This window comes from Macaca nemestrina, chromosome X (assembly GCF_043159975.1).
Source record: "Macaca nemestrina isolate mMacNem1 chromosome X, mMacNem.hap1, whole genome shotgun sequence".
Classification (NCBI taxonomy): domain Eukaryota; kingdom Metazoa; phylum Chordata; class Mammalia; order Primates; family Cercopithecidae; genus Macaca; species Macaca nemestrina.
The window spans coordinates 74,058,593-74,075,850 of record NC_092145.1 but is presented as its reverse complement, the minus strand read 5'-3'; the positions used below and the strand labels follow the sequence as shown (position 1 = coordinate 74,075,850).

The 17,258-nt window shown below is 36.4% G+C and overlaps 1 protein-coding gene across 2 annotated transcripts in view; it reads right to left on the bottom strand.

The window, feature by feature from the left end:
• The window catches only part of LOC105464459 (bromodomain and WD repeat domain containing 3), a 134,047-nt gene that overhangs the window by 112,856 nt on the left and 3,933 nt on the right, over nucleotides 1–17,258 (bottom strand). For both annotated transcript variants that reach the window (XM_011712408.3, XM_024787598.2), the window contains exons 5-6: nucleotides 4,997–5,147; nucleotides 3,224–3,322 (exon numbers count right to left, since the gene is read on the bottom strand). In XM_011712408.3, coding sequence (XP_011710710.1) covers nucleotides 3,224–3,322; nucleotides 4,997–5,147 — 250 coding nt within the window. The remainder of the gene's footprint in view (nucleotides 1–3,223; nucleotides 3,323–4,996; nucleotides 5,148–17,258) is intronic.

The window sequence follows — 17,258 nt, the reverse complement described above, 5'->3', positions numbered from 1 at the left end:
AGAGAAAATATTTGCAAAATACAAAGGATTTGTACCCAAAATAGATAAAGAACCTCAAAACTCAATAATAAAAAAAAATCCAAATAACTCAATTTAAAAAACGGGTGAATACTTCACTAAAGATCTATAGACTGGCAAATATGCACATGAAAAGATACCAACTGACAGTATCAGAAGCTGGTGAGAATGTGGGACTAGAAATCTCATATATTGCTGGTGGGAATACAACATATAATAGCTACTTTCACAACAGTTTGGCAGTTTCTTATAAAGTTAAAGTTGTATTTAACATATGATCCAACGACTGACTGCACTACCTAGATATTTATTTACCCAAAGAAATAAAGAAAGACATTCATGCAAAGACCTGTACATGAATATTTGTAATAGCTTTATCCATAATAGGCAAAATTATTAAACAGATTATGGTAAACTCATAGAATGGAATACTACTTGGTAATAAAAGAAATAAACTACTGATACATGAAATGACACGCATGAATTTCAAAAGCACTGGTCTAAGTGAAATCAGACAGACACAAAAGGCTACTTACTACATGATTTAATTTAGATGACATTTTAAATAACGTGAAGCACAGTCAGTCACAAAAAGATTACTGGTTTCCAGGGGTTAAGCAAGTGATACTGAGGCTGATAAAAATGTTCCATATTTTTATTGTGGTGGTGGTTACACAAAAATGCATACAATTTGTCAAAACTTATTGAATTGCACACTTAAGAAGACAGCCTTTTATGTCAATAATATCCTAATATAGTTGACTTAAAAAAGTATCATGGCTATATACTCTGTCTTTGGAGCTATCTGATTGTAAAGCTGTCATACCAAGAAAATATGGTGACATCTGACCATGAATATGATAGTCTATTTAGAAGACAAGCAATGTAACTTAGGCCAATCAAATAACTTCTCTGAGCTTTGGGTTTCTCTGCTGCAAACAAAAGGATTTTCAACCAAGTTCCCCAAATCTGTTCCCAGGAACTTACAGGATCTCTAGATCTGTTTTCAGGATCTTACAGATATTCTGGAAAGAGTTTCCATGCTTAAATTACTTGGGAAATGCTCCCTATTTAAGGTGAGCAATGCATTTTAACATATGAAAATTCCTCCATTCATTCAACTTTTCCCCATTTTTAAAAAGCTGTTTCCCACATTTACTTGACCATGAACTCCTTTCCCACCCCCCCACCCCTGAAAAAGAGTGTCAGTTCTTTATAGTTCTAAGATTCAACAGAACTTTCAAGAGGATATACCAGACAGGCGCGGTGGCTCACGCCCGTAATCCAAGCACTCTGGGAGGCCAAGGCGGGTGGATCATTTGAGGCCAGGAGTTCAAGACCAGCCTGGCCATCATGATGAAGCCCCATCTCTACTAAAAATAAAAAATAAAAAAATTAGTTGGGTGTGGTGGCGCATGCCTGTAATACCAGCTACTCAGAGGGCTGAAGCACAAGAATTGCTTGAACAAGGGAGGGGGAGGTTGCAGTGAGCAGAGATTGTGCCACTGCACTCTAGCCTGAGTGACAAGAGACAAGAGTGAGATTCTGTCTCAAAAAAAAAAAAAAAAAAAAAAGATATACCTTCATGATTAAGTTTTATTTAGATTGGCAACCTATAAAACTGACTGGTTTGAAAGTAGCTATGGAGAACTATGATCCACAAAGAGAAAACTGCCTCAAATCACAAACTGGAAAGAAGATTTCATATCCATCTTAGTGAGTTTTTGTCAGGCTTTTAATTCTAAATAACTTAAATTTAAGCATCTTGAGTACCAGGTACTACGTGAAAATACATCATGATTGAATTGCCTCTGTTCTAAAAGCTCCTCCCCAAATAACATGCCAGATTTAAAATGAATTTAAAAGCATCAATGCCAGGGACATGACAATTCCTAAGCAATTACTAAAAGAATAACAAACAGATTCCAATCTGTGTAAACAGTTTATTTTACAAAACCAGCAGAAGTTTGAAAGTATATGCTTAGTTGAAAGAAAAAAAAAAAGCGAGAGAAGGGAAGAAGGGATAAAGAAAGCCTGTAAACCTAATACTGTAATGGTTGCTCTTTAGCACTTCACATGTGACCCATGAAGTATAACACACTAACAAAATAATGTTGACAGTATAGCTAAAAATATTGTATTTTGAAAATAAGTAAATGCATGAATAACAAAAGTTATCTCAATTCAATATATTAATTATGACTAAAGCTGGAAAATTCTGGTGGATAAACAAACTACCCTTGAAAGGAAAAAAAAAAAAGTTAGCAATACCATGTTCAATGAGACTCAACTTTTCCAAGTAACATCCAACCTATGGAAGAGTATTTTTATCAATATACTCCAGACTATCCAATTTCCCTGAATAAGTCCTATGAATGTCTAATCAATGATTTTGTCTAAATACATCTTAAAAAATATTTCTAGCTTCAATTTACTTAACTTCTGAGGATAAACTACAAAGCTTATTGTATAAGAAATATTCCTTTTTTAAAAGTATTCATATTTTTCTATCTGAAATTCATCCCTTTCAAATTTTACGCATATTCTGTAGGTACTATACACTATATAAAATAACGTAATTTTTTAGAAGAGTGAGAAAGTAATGGAGCAGAGGAGCAATTACTCACCCAGCACCTTGGTTTTGCACATACTTTGTGAGGGCGAACTTTAATATAAATAGTTTTGTATCTAGATCTCTTTGGGAACCACTACTATTATTTCTTCATAATGGTCTGGCCAGAGATGTCCCAAGAATAATTTGAATGAGACGTGAATTTCATTAAACTGGAACCAAGAAAGGTGACTTTTTGTCTTAATACAGACATATAAAAATGTATAACATCATTATAATTTTGGAAAATAACACATATAAATAATGTATTTTTGTTTGGGAAACTCAGCACATAGACATGTAAATAGACAACCATATGGCTAAAAACGTCTATACTATATTAAAAAAAAGTTTCTGCTAAGAAAGAAGTGAAATGAAATGAAATAAAGAAAACAAAGATCACCTTTTATAAAACATTATACGTGCTTTAAGTAAAAATGTTTAAAAAATCTGGACTAGCCATGAAACTCCTCAGGAATGTAAACAGTTTGTTTATGCTTCCAATTTAATTTTGGTACCTATTTTTGTCTTCCTACTGAGTTCAGTAAGGAAAGAATCAACAACCTGTTTATAACACACAGGTATATTACTCACCCACATTTGGAGGTTTCACATAATTTACAGGTAGTTCTGGAGGTCTGCCTCTATGTAGAGCCGCAAAAGCAGACCCATTCCATAGTGTACTCTTACAGTCTATACAAAAAGAACAAAGGTTAGCTAAGGAATTGAGCAGTTTGTTTTTTTCTTTTTTTAACCCATGTCTCAGAAGCAAATGTCTGATTTTAATTTCATTTGTTGGAATACATTTTTAATTATTAAACCAAAATGAAAATTAATAGGTATTTATTTGAACATGTTATAAACTAAATTTATAACCGGTAAACACCAACACCTAAACATATCATCTGGATATTTTATTTCTAAGCTAGCCTTGAACTAAAGCTTTTTTTATGCACATATTTGAATCTTATATAAATGTATCACAGATTAATAAGCTTTAAAGTTTACATCAGTTCTTCTTGATCTTTAGGCTTACATGTCTACTCATATAAAACCGTATAAGCAAGGATATAACTATAGCACAAGTATGCCAGGGAAAATTCAGGCATATTTATACTTGGGTACATGCTCGTATTATGAAATACTTGCCAGTTGTGTCATAACAGATAAGAGCACCGCATATCAGACGGTAACTGATTATAAAGAGCTGTGTTTTTTTCTCTTTCATGGGTTTAAGTCAAAAAATGGAAGAAAATATTAAATATTACTAATAACTTGGCTTCAAAACAAAAAGCCAAAAGCTCTCTTGAAAGCTGCCAAATAAACTCAGTTAAGAATTTCCTTAAATTATAAAATGAGATGCTTAAAATCTGGTATCATTACACAACTATTTATCTTGGAGAATTAGGATTTCTAAAAATAGTATGCTAATTAAACAAAACATAGACATAAATGGGCTGCTAGACCTTAAGTATTTATTACTCCAATAGACATCTTTAATGACTACTTTTACATGTTTATGTTTATCAAATACCACTTTATATGTTTGACATATTGAAGTTCCAGGTAAAACGTGGGAAAAATCTGTAAAACACTGAAAATGAACAGAGTAGAAAAGCTTATTTAACAATTACTGAGGCCAGGCGTGGTGACTCAAACCTGTAATCCCAGCACTTTGGGAGGCCAAAGCGGGTGGATCACGAGGTCAAGAGATTGAGACCATCCTGGCCAACATAGTGAAATCCTGTCTCTACTAAAAATACAAAAATTAGCTGGGCAAGGTGGCACACAACTGTAGTCCCAGCTACTCGGAGAGGCTGAGGCAGGAGAATTGCTTGAACCTGGGAGGCGGAGGTTGCAGTGAGCCGAGATCACACCACTGCACTCCAGCCTGGTGACAGAGCAAGACACCGTCTCAAAAAAAAAAAAAAAATTACTGATGGGTTGATATTTTTGCTTAAATATGTTCAAATATTAAAACTGTACATATAATTTTCATTTACCTGTTACAAAAAGCACAGTATCATTAGGATGACATTATCAAAACTAATAAAGTGTAAGAACATTATAATGAAAGAATATGTTAAGTATTTATACTGTATTAATCAAAGCAGCAACCTTTGAGATCTCTATTCCATGATTACAAAGGTATTTTATATTCTTTACCTCTATATATTCACTTCTACACAAAAGTACTCCTTTTTAGGTCTCTAAAAATTTACTTGTACACTAAGAAAACAAAAACAACATTGGCAAGATAAGAAAAACTAGTATTTAGAAAAGCATGGGAACATTTACTCAACCTAAAAATAAGCTACTCTCCACTCCTTCCTCCGATATCACAGTTCTAAATTCTGAAAATCTCACCTTTGGCATCCCGTAGCAGAGACTGCCGACCGACACCTAATAATGTCTGTACCCCAGGAACACTCTGAGGGATCTCTTTATCTAGTAAAGGACCAATTCTCTCACAAATTTTAAGGAGGTAGTCTGGAGGAATGTGTGCATTTGCTGCCACCTAAAAAAGTACACAGGAAAAACACATTTATTTAGTTTAAAAATATAAATCTATTCTACTACTAAACTGTTCCATTACAGAGCAAAGTACAGTTTTAAAATATAGAATCAGGCCTGGGCATGGTGGCTCATGCCTGTAATCCCAAAACTTTGGGAGGCTGAGGCAGGTCGATCACTTGAGGTCAGAAATTCGAGACCAGCCTGGCCAACATGGTGAAACCCCGTCTCTACTAAAAATACAAAATTAGCCAGGCATGTTGCTGCGCACCTCTAACCCCAGTTACTCAGGAGGCTGAGGCAGGAGAATCACTTGAACCCAGTAGGTGGAGGTTGCAGTGAGCCAAGATTGGGCGACTGCACTCCCATCTGAGCAACAGAGCAAGACTCTGACTCAAAAAAAGAAATTAAAAAATAAAAATAAATAAAATATGGAATCAGAGCCAGGTGCAGTAGCTCAGGCAGATAATCCCAGCACTTTTAGAGGCCAAGGCAGGTGGATGGCTTGAGCCCAGGAGTTTGATACCAGCCTCGGCCACACAACAAAACCCCATTTCTACAAAAAATACAAAAATTAGCTGGGTATGGTGGCTGCACCTGTAGTCTCAGCTATTTGGGAGGCTGAGGTGAGAGGATCACTTGAGCCCCAGAGGCAGAGGTTGCAGTGAGCCGAGACTGCACCACCACACTCCAGCCTGGGTGAGAGAGAAAGACCTCGACTAAAAACAAAAACAAAAACAAAAACAAACAAAAATACATATATGTGTGTATGTGTGTGCATATTCCATATACATATGGAATCAGGAAGAGAAAATTTTAAATATTTAATAATTAACCAAATTTAAGAAACGGTCACAAAATAAGCACATTTAAATGATATGACAACATTTACATGGCATAGCACTCTAATATACATTTAAATGTCTTGATAAAGTCATTTGCTTAGCTGTTAATCTTATGAAATAAGTGTTATAAAGCAACTAACATGCCAAAATCAAAAAAGCACACAAGTGATGAGTAAACTCTCTATTACTTGATTCAATCAGTAGTGACGAACTGATCCAAAACCAGAATACCTAGATTCTATACAAATGATAAGAATACAAGTGAAAGGCATTGCTTGCACCAAACCCACAACCCATAAAGCAAAATTGTTTTTCCTATTAAAGTTAACTTGTTTCCAAAAGGGTATAAAACTAACAATGTTATAAATACTATGCTTTAAATAACTAATAACTCAGCTATGTAGCCAAAATTCCTTGAAACAAAAACTTGTTTTTAAAAAAACCAAGTAAAATTCTGGATATTAGATACCACATATAGATAAGAATGAAACTATAAAACAACAAAAATTGTGTTGCATTTTTAAATTAAGCTAATGTATAAATCCCTGAGGTGTTTCATAAATACTTGTTAAAACAATAAACAGAAAAACCAGAATATTAAAAATCTTTTAGATAAAGTAAACATTTACATCCTCATCTTGAAATAGGTCCTAAAATCTACTTCTGGTTACAATGTCAATTTTTGTAAGTGCTATAATTGTGTGTGTATATATATACACACACACACACACACGTGTGTGTATATACATGTATACATATACATATGTATATACATATATACAATATACATATGTATATACATATATACAATATACACACACATATGTGTATATATATATTCAGTGGCATATATACACATATATGTATATACACATATATGTATGTGTATATGTACAAATACATATGTGTATCTATACATGTATGTGTATATATGTATATGTATATATACATATGCGTGTGTGTGTGTGTATATGCCATTGAATAGGACACACATCAATAGTATTACCACCAAGTCAATCAAGAACAACAAAGGGCTGGGAACAGTGTCTCATGCCTGTAATCCCAGCACTTTGGGAGGCAAAGGTAGGAGAATCACTTGAGCCCTGCAGTTCAAGATCAGCCTGGGCAACATAGTGAGATTTCATCCCTACAAAAAATGTAAAAATTATAGCTCTGAATGAAAATAAGTGAAAAAAAAAAAAAGAACAACAACAACAAAAAGTAGCCAGGCATGGTGACATGCCTGTAGTCCCAGCTACTCGGAGACTGCAGTGGGAGGATTGCTTGAGCCCACAAGGTCAAGGCTGCAGTGAGCTGTGTTCCTGTCACTGCACTCCAGCCCCTGGGTGACCCTATCTCCAAAAAAAAAGAACAACAATAAAACACAAAAGAATAATTTTCTAAATCATCTCTGGCGATCACCACGGGAGAAGATATTTTGTATGTTTTCTTCAATGCTGTATTCCTAGCACCCAAAAAAGTGCTGGGCATAAAGCGGGACTAAATAAATATTTGTTGAATAAATGAATAAAAATCAAAGTAAAGTCTAACTATAATCAATGTTTTTGTTTTTTTGAGTCGGGGTCTTGCTCTGTCACCCAGGCTGGAACGCAGTGGCATAATCTCGGCTCACTGCAACCTCCGCCTCCCAGGTTCAAGTGATTCTCCTGCCTTAGCCTCCAGAGTAGCTGGGATTACAGGTGCAAGCCACCATGTCCAGCTAATTTCTGTATTTGTAGTAGAGACGGGGTTTCACCATGTTGGCCAGGCTGGTCTCGAACTCCTGACCCCGTGATCCGCCCGCTTCGGCCTCCCAAAGTGCTGGGATTACAGGTGTGAGCCACTGCGCCCAGCCTAATCGATGTTATTGTAAGAATTCCTGGAGGAAAAATCTCAAATTCTCGTATCAGGTTGCCTTTTTTGATTTCCTAGGAAACACAGGTCAAAGAACCACAGTCAAACATGTATTCAGAATTCTGGTAACATGAGTGTATCACCCGTGATTATTTTTGTTTTAAATTATATCCTGCTATATATCTTTGGTAAGTTCCTTCAAAAAACAATTTGAATCTACCAAAATAATTGAAGCCTGTGCAACTGTCATGATGCTCAGGAAGAATGGTAATCAGATTATTTCAGATTTGCATCTCCAGGGTTTAGTTTATGCATCAGGACAGAGGATTAAGTAAATTCTATCCATTAATTCTCACATCTTTAGTTTTTCTTCCAAGCAAATAACTATACAGAGCTATGTTTAAAAAAAATATAGAGGTAATATTAAAGTCAATGCAGCTGATGATTCAATCTAAAAAATACTTCATGGCTGGGAACGGTGGCTCACGCCTATAATCCCAGCACTTTGGGAGGCCGAGGAGGGAGGATTGCTTGAAGCTAGGAGTTCGAGACTAGCCTGGTAAACATAACAGGACCCTATCTCTACAAAAAAAAACAAAAATAAAAATAAGAATAAATCATTTCCTGTCATCTACAGAGTGATATCCTAAAATCCTAGTTTATAATTCACACCCTGTACATTAAGGCATTTCCTAAATATGACTATATGCAAACATAATTAGTACCCTTAAAATATGTATCTGGAAAAAAACTCTTAAGTGCTGCATATTAACAACTATAACAGCTTATGTCTTTTTTCCCAAAACTGTCTTAGATAAACTGGGCTTCTGTTATCAGTCATTTTTTTTTCATCAAGTAAATGCTGTAAGAGGGCTTCTACATAGAGTAGTAGTTGACATCTTTACTGGTAATTACTTTTTTTAATCCTCTGGACCAACTCAAGATATTCAGTTGTTACATAAAAACTTCACTTAACTACCCTAGAAATACAACATATTTAGCATATACAATCCAGAAAATGGGAGTTATATAATTAGAATTTTTAGCATTACCCTCCTATAGAAAGAAAATTTGTTGGAGTTATATCTTAAACAGATATCTTAAGCTCCCTGTCTATTTCATTTTATTGAAACAATGATGCTTGAGTTTCAGCTAATTATATAAAAAGATTTATCAATCACTCAGTAATAATTCAAAAATACAGGATCATTAATGGTCATAAATGAGGTCTATATATTCAGCAAATACAATTTACTCCTAACTATCCCTTTAAAGACTTGTACAATAAACAAGTTTGATTTTCACTCTATACAATAGAAAACTGCTTGATTTCTAAGCAGTTACATGAAAATGTCCTTTTCTCTAAAATCAATAAAAATCTGATTATATGGCTGGGTGCGGTGGTTCACCCCTGTAATCCCAGCACTTTGGGAGGCCGAGGCGGGTGGATCACGGGGTCAGAAGATCGAGACCATCCTGGCTAACACGGTGAAACCCCGTCTCTACTAAAAATAAAAAAAATTAGCTGGGCATGGTTGTGGGCGCCTGTAGTCCCAGCTCCTCGGGAAGCTGAGGCAGGAGAATCACTTGAACTCGGGAGGCAGAAGTTGCAGTGAGCCAAGATCACGCCACTGCACTCCAGACTGGGCAACAGAGCGAGACTCCACCTCAAAAATAAATAAATAAATAAATAAAATATGATTATAACACTAGAGAAACAGATTCGATCAAAATAATGGCAATAACAATCTTTTGAGTTTAAACATGATAGCTAGCTTCTCCTTCAAACCACTTTAGCAGGCTTCCAAACTATATCGATGTAGTTCTTAAAATGTTTCTTTTAAATCAAACTTTAGGTCTTATAAGGGTAGTTAACTGCTTACTTGAATCCATTTGCTTTTCATAAAAGCTGGAACTTTTTAAAGGTGATCTTTTCAGACATAAGAACTCTTACCTACCCTGAATAGTTTTTTTTTTTTTTTACATTTTTAAATAAATGTATTTATTTTATTGTTATATAATGGCCTATAAAATTAATGTCTTAATATTATAAATCACTCTTTTTGTTTAAAGCTCAAACATTCTAATTTCAGTCATTTAACTACATTTATCTCTCTGGAATATAATGGCCAACTCGGAACAGTTAAGTGCTCTGAGGCTTGCAGAAGAAAAACATTCTCTATAAACAAAGTTTAAGTGTATAATACGGGGGGGGGGGGGGGGAGGAACAGAGTATAATACGAGGCCAGGTGTGGTGGTTCACGCCTGTAATCTCAGCACTTGGGAGACAGAGGCGGGAGGATCACTTTGAGGCCAGGAGTTCCAGACCATCCTGGGCAACATAGTGAGACCGCCATCTCTACTAAAAAAGGTTTTTGTTAAGAGTATAATTCAAACTTCTGTATTATTCTATAAAACAGCTCTAAAAGTTAAATTATAGAATCTCTGAAATGAAAGGATCCCTATGTATAATCAACCTAACTCCACACCTCACAGAAGAGAGAACAGATCCAGAAGTAAAGTGCCTTGTCCAATTGTTACAATGAAACAAGACAGGAATCTGGGTTTCTCTGCCCACTGCTCTTTCTACTACTGTCCCCTTAAGGCAGTTGAAAAATTGATGATAGAGATCATTAACACAAAGCTGCAAAGCAATGAGAACTGTAAATCTGAATAAACTGAAAGACATTAAATTAACCCTAGATTATAAACCTTCTTGATAGTTAGACTGGCTGACCTAAAGAGCAAATCTAATAACTGAATTACCATACTTCAGAATCATTATGACAACTGAGAAAACCAGAAAACTCACTGAGATGATACTATTCATCATAATTAGTTAAAAGAAATCCAGCTGGGCACTGAATAAAACGTGAAAGGTAGCGAATCTCAGGAGGCCAGAACTGCACCAGGAGCTACATTTGAAATACTAATTTTCAAACACCAAAAGTATTTGTTTACCCTGGCTTTTAAAAATAATAGTATCAGACAAGTAACTCTAAAAAACAAATATAACAGAGAATAAGCTATTTGTTTTCCAAGACTGTGGCTACAGAAGCTAAATGAAGAAGCAAACTGGGATTGCATGCTCAAAAAGTAAAATGTAACATTTTGCCTGGGATTGATTGATTCATTTAGAGGACAGAACAGGCATATACAAAAGTTAGTCACGTAATATTTTGCTCTTTAGAGACAGAAAACAAAATGGATTTTGAAAAATACAGCAAAGCTTTATATCAATGTAAGTGTACTACAGTATAGATAAGCAGGGTACTTTGAAGTCTGAGAGCCTGGATTATTCAGGCTCTACAATTTACTAGCTGTTACTCTTTTTTGGTAGTATGATCTAGTAGAGAGACTGATTTGAATCTTTGCAGCATCCCCAGTTACTACTTATGTGACCATAGGCAAAGTTTCTTAGCCTCTCAGCCCGAACTTCCTCATCTGTAAAAGAGTAATGATAACTATCTCCTAAAATTCGGTTAGGACAAACACAGTCATTCACTCATGCATTCATTCAGCCATTTAAAGTATAGGAAAGCAATGGAAAGATTAAATCGCTGCCCTAAGGGAACCCATAGTCTCAGAGGAGCAAACAAAATAGTAAGTAGAAACAAATTAAAGCTGCAAGTGCCCAGAGGTCAGTACAGAGAACTAAAGAAGCAAAGAAGTAAGGTACACCTAATTTTGCGTAGAGGTTTAAGGGTTCATGTCCAGTTTCACCCTTGAAAAATATATGAAAAGTTCACAAGACAGAAAGAGAAAGGAGGGCATTCCAAACAAAGAGAAAGGCACCCCAACCCAGTAAAATTTTGCATGGTAGCTAGCGCATAATATATACTTATTAAGAAGGCCTTTTTATTTTTTTTTTTTAATGAAAAACCCCAGGGTACAGTGGCTCAGGTCTGTAATCCCAGGAGGACCGCTTGAGCCCAAGAAATCAAGACCAGCTTGGGCAAAAAAAAAGTGAGACCCTGTCTTTACAAAACATAAAATTATTAGCCAGGCACGATGGTGCACGCCTGTAGTCCCAGCTACTCAGAGGCTGAGGTGGGAGGATCGATTGAGCCCAGGAGGTCAAGGCTGCAGTGAGCCATGATCCAGCCACTGCACTCCAGCCTGGGTAACAGAGTGAGATGTTGTCTCAAAAAAAAAAAAAAAAAAAAAAAAAAAAAAAACAAGACTGGAAGAAAACATAAAAAATTAACTGGTTTTTCTCTTTGCACATAAAAGAAAACATAAAAAAAAAAAAAAACTGGGTTTTCTGTTTTTCATGTCTACAATAACCTAAATCAAATGCTGTGTTTTAATGGTTGCTGAATTTGAAAGAGAAGTGAAAAACCGGGCAGGAAAAAAAAAAAAAAGAAGACAGCAGGCAGGCCTTTCTCTAGTCGCACTTACAAAATGTTAAAATTTCCTATCACTCTCCTTTGAAAATGCTAATCATTATGCATAGCATTTCTTTTTCTTTTTATTAGTTGTAAGATTTCCTCAAGAAAGAGACAACCAGAAGCGACCCTCCTAGGGTCAAGTATTCTCTGGGTTATACTATCTCAAGAAAGCACTTAAAAGCACTATAGCCTGAGGGTAGATGAAATTAAGACAAGGACAGGGGACCCACCCACATTCTAGTAGGTGCTCAGCAGAGAAAGGTCCAACAAAAGAACTCAGTACCAACTAGCAGATAAAATAAACCAAAAATACATATACCATGCTTCTAAGAAAAGTTAAGAAAACTGAACAAATAATTGACACTCAGCTAACTGTAAAGCACAATGGCACATACTAAAGGGCATGAGAAAACATCTTTTTTTTTTTTTTTTTTTTTTTGAGAAGGAGTCTCACTCTGCCACCCAGGCTGGGGGGCAGTGGCCAGATCTCCGCTCACTGCAACCCCCACCCTCCAAATTCAATGGATTCTCCTGCCTCAGCCTCTAGAGTCTGGGATTACAGGCGCCTGTCACCGAGCCTGGCTAATTTTCTGTATTTTTAGTAGAGAAAGGGTTTCATCATCTTAGCCAGGCTGGTCTTGAACTCCTGACCTCATGATCCACCCACCTAGGCCTCCCAAAGTGCTGGGATTACAGGCATGAGCCACCGAGCCCAGCCGAGAAAACACCTTAAACAGGGTAACTTAAAATACGAGTAAATAGGCCAGGCGTGGTGGCTCATGCTTGTAATCCCAGCACTTTGGGAGGCCTAGGTGGGCTGATCACTTGAGGTCAGGAGTTCAAGACCAGCCTGGCCAACATGATGAAACCCCATGTCTACTAAAAATACAAAAAATTAGCTGGGCGTGGTGGTGCATGCCTGTAATCCCAGCTACTCTGGAAGCTAGGGCAGGAGAACGGCTTGAGCCAGGGAAGTGGAGGTTGCAGTGACTGCCACTTCACTCTAGCCTGGGTCACAGAGCGAAACTCTGTCTCAATAAATAAACAAATAAATCTCAATAATATATAGAAAATAAATTCAGGATACAATCAGAAGGGTTGAGAATCCCTGCAATAAGACATCTGAAAGACTCACAATAAACTTCCTATTTGTTTTAAAAAAAAGTGAGTACTACACCTATGCAAATTACGCTAAATATCTTTTGACATACATTCATGTTTGTGTTAACACAGACACAGCTCACTCATTCTGAGTTCAATTCTGACACTAACATTTTAAATATTCTTTTTTTATAGTACTGTTTTATATACCCCTTACTTTATAAAAATATTAAGGGCCAGGAACGGTGACTCATGCCTGTAATCCCAACACTTTAGGAGGTCGAGGTGGGTGGATCACTGGAGGTCAGGAGTTCAATGTTGGCCTTGGCCAACATGGTGAAACCCCATATCTACTGAAAATACAAAAATTACCCAGGCCTGGTGGTGCACGCCTATAATCCCAGCTACTCGGGAGACTGAGGAAAGAGAATCACTTGTACCTGGGAGGCGGAGGTTGCAGTGATCCAAGATAGCGCCACTGCACTCCAGCCTGAGCGACAGAGCAAGACTCCATCTTAAAAAAATAAAAATAAATTTTAAAAAATTAAGAAAATTAGGGGGTGATATTTCATCAACTAAGAAAATATAACATCTGTGGTCATAGTTCTCCAGATTTCCATGCTGGTTGTTCGGTCTCTCTAACCCTAATTTTAAAATGTAGTGAACAATTCATTTGCACAGCATTTTACAATTAACAAAACGCATTCTTTCACCTTTAACTAACTTGTTCCCCACAACAAATGGGAAATTTTCATTTTATAATTGAGGAAATTCAATCTCTGAGAGCTTAAGTAATTTCCCTAGGGTCACTCAACAAGTAAATACTAAATATTTACTAAATACTAAATATTAGAGACTTTTCTACTACTCACAAAATCCCACGTAAGAAATGTCAAGCAAGGTCATCTCTAAATTATGACACAAACACTAAACTGCCTTTTTAGAATACTATTTTGCTGCCTACCAAAAGGAAAGTGTTCATTAATCAATCAGTAATCAACATCAGTAGTAAAACAAAAACTAAAACACAGGAACTAAACTAATATTCAAATGTGACAAAGATGCTCAGGGCAAAATTTCATTAAGGCAAATTCACTGAATCCAAAGTATTAGTCCCTAACACCAGCTCTCTTCACTTTCACAATATCTCATTTGTACTGAGATACCAGTTATCCTAAGATTAATGATAAATCTCCAAAAGGATTTTAAATCATTGAAAGTACGTTCCTTAGAGCCCATATGTGGAAAAAAAAATGCCAAGGATCAATCTAGACAAATAACTAAAGCCAACATATTTCAGAAAGCACATGGTGGCTCAAGCAAGTCAGTAGTCAGGAGTAGTCAGGAATACTGATTTCCAGATATTGACCTCTATCTGTCATAATACCTATCAGTTAAGCATTATATGCACAATACACTGCACTGGGGTTGAGCAGAGAATGCTTTTTGATATCCCATGATGCATCCTATTCTTCCTAACTATGGCTATGTCCACATGGCAGTTAATAAATCACACATGCTTAAACTGCTTCCACACTTATAGATGCAATAACTATGCTACCAGCACTCAAAGATCATTCTGCTGTTCTCATTGACAATTTAATATATTATTAGTAATTGGAGAACAACAGCTGGTTAAGAAAAGAACACAGGTATATCTGGAATTTAAATACAGTGTTTTAAAGTAGTTGGTGAGGATCAAATGAGATAATGTGAAAACACTTTTGAACTTGAATGTGTTATATGCAGATGCAAGTTCTTACAACAACATATAATCATAGATGTATGTATACTTTTTAAGGACAATAACAAACAACCTTTATAAAAGTTTTTTCATAAAAAGCATAAAATTACTTCTAGTATTTTGCATATAAAATGAGAGTAATACAATTTATGTCATTCCAAATGTAAGCACTAACTGGTGCTTTCAGTTTTACAGATGAAAATGCGAAATAAATGTAAAACTATATACCACACCTAAACATATTTATAACTTTGGTTCAGTCTTTTTTTTTTTTTTTCTTTTTTTTTTCAGACAGTCTTAGTCACCCAGGCTGGAGTGCAGTGGTGCGATTCCAGCTCACTGCGACCTCTGCTTCCAGGGCTCAAGCATTTCTCATGCCTCAGCCTCCTGAGTAGCTGGAATTACAGACATGAGCTACCACACCCGGCTAATGTTTGTACTTTTAGTAGAAACGGGGTTTCACCATGTTAGCCAGGCTGGTCTTGAACTCCTGACCTCAAGTGATCCGCCTGCCTCAGCCTCTCAAAGTGCTGGGATTACAGGCATGAGCCACCACACCAGGCCCTGGTTCAATCTTACGATAGGAGTCTCCTAAAAATGATTTTAAAATCTTTGTAGTTTTTAAAAAGTTTCCAAATCACCATTTCAATATATAAAACTTACAGATTAACAAGAACTGTTCATTTAAATACACACAACCCTGATTACTCTGTTGTCCCCAATAATGCTCCAAGGAGGAAGCAATAAATTAGCCAACAACTCAATAGGGTCACCACAAATGAAAGGGCGTCTGTATTATTCAAATTATCTACCTTAAGAAGAATTGCAAGAAGCAAATCTAATTCTATTATATGGTAACAGCCAACTAGGAAGCAGAAAATAAAGGGCCCAGATCAAAATTCAGAAACAATCACAACTTCAAAATTTTCCCTCTATTATTACTTAAAATTCTGGAAAATTGAGAGTGTTATATTTTATTTTTATTTATTTATTTTTTTTTGAGACGGAGTCTCGCCCTGTCGCCCAGGCTGGAGTGCAGTGGCCGGATCTCAGCTCACTGCAAGCTCCGCCTCCCGGGTTCACGCCATTCTCCGGCCTCAGCCTCCCGAGTAGCTGGGACTACAGGCGTCCGCCACCTCGCCCGGCTAGTTTTTTGTATTTCTTAATAGAGACGGGGTTTCACCGTGTTAGCCAGGATGGTTTCGATCTCCTGACCTCATGATCCGCCCGTCTTGGCCTCCCAAAGTGCTGGGATTACAGGCTTGAGCCACCGCGCCCGGCCGGGAGTGTTATATTTTAAATGCCATATTCAAAAACCTTACAATTCAACATAAACTGACCAAGAAGCTTCATGTACAGATTCTTTTTTAAATGACATTTCAGATCAGGATACGTCAATACTTAACTGCCAGCAGCTTTAAGAAAAAAGCACCTTCCTTTGTGTTCAAAATTACGAGTAAAACACTAAACACTAAATCAGACGACCGTTTCAGAAAACAGAAGGCAAGGATTTCTAGAATATGTAATTTAGTGTAAACATGGAATCATATGATTGTTTCAGAAAACAGAAGGTAAGGATTTCATTACTACTACTAACAGTAATGAAATGTTGAAGAAATCCAATTTATCATTACCTTAATATTATTCTGGATAAATAAGTTAAGTATTAATGACAATCGGTTCAAATGCAAGTATACATATGAACAAAAAGGCAGGATTTTTGTCTCGTATATGCAGTATACGTGGCCATGCAACCCCAATTTACTATGTTGATATCCTAGTTAACACTTCATTGTACATTTGTCTTCTTTCCTTTTCATACCTCAATACACCTTAAGTTTGTAGTACTGTTATATAATATTCCAGATAAATCAAGATGATACTATTTATTAATATTTTGCCCTAAATTTCAATCCAAAATATGCAGCTAAATCAAGGACCACACTTTATAAATCCATCATTCCAATGGCAATTTAAAAAATACCTACCCCAGGCGGGGCACGGTGGCTCACGCCTGTAATCCTAGCATTTTGGGATGCTAAGGTGGCCAAGGTGGACGGATCGTGAGGTTGAGAAATCAAGACCATCCTGGCCAACATGGTGAAACCCCGTCTCTACTAAAAAATACAAAATTTAGCTGGGCATGGTGGCGTGCACCTGTAGTTCCAGCTACTTGGGAG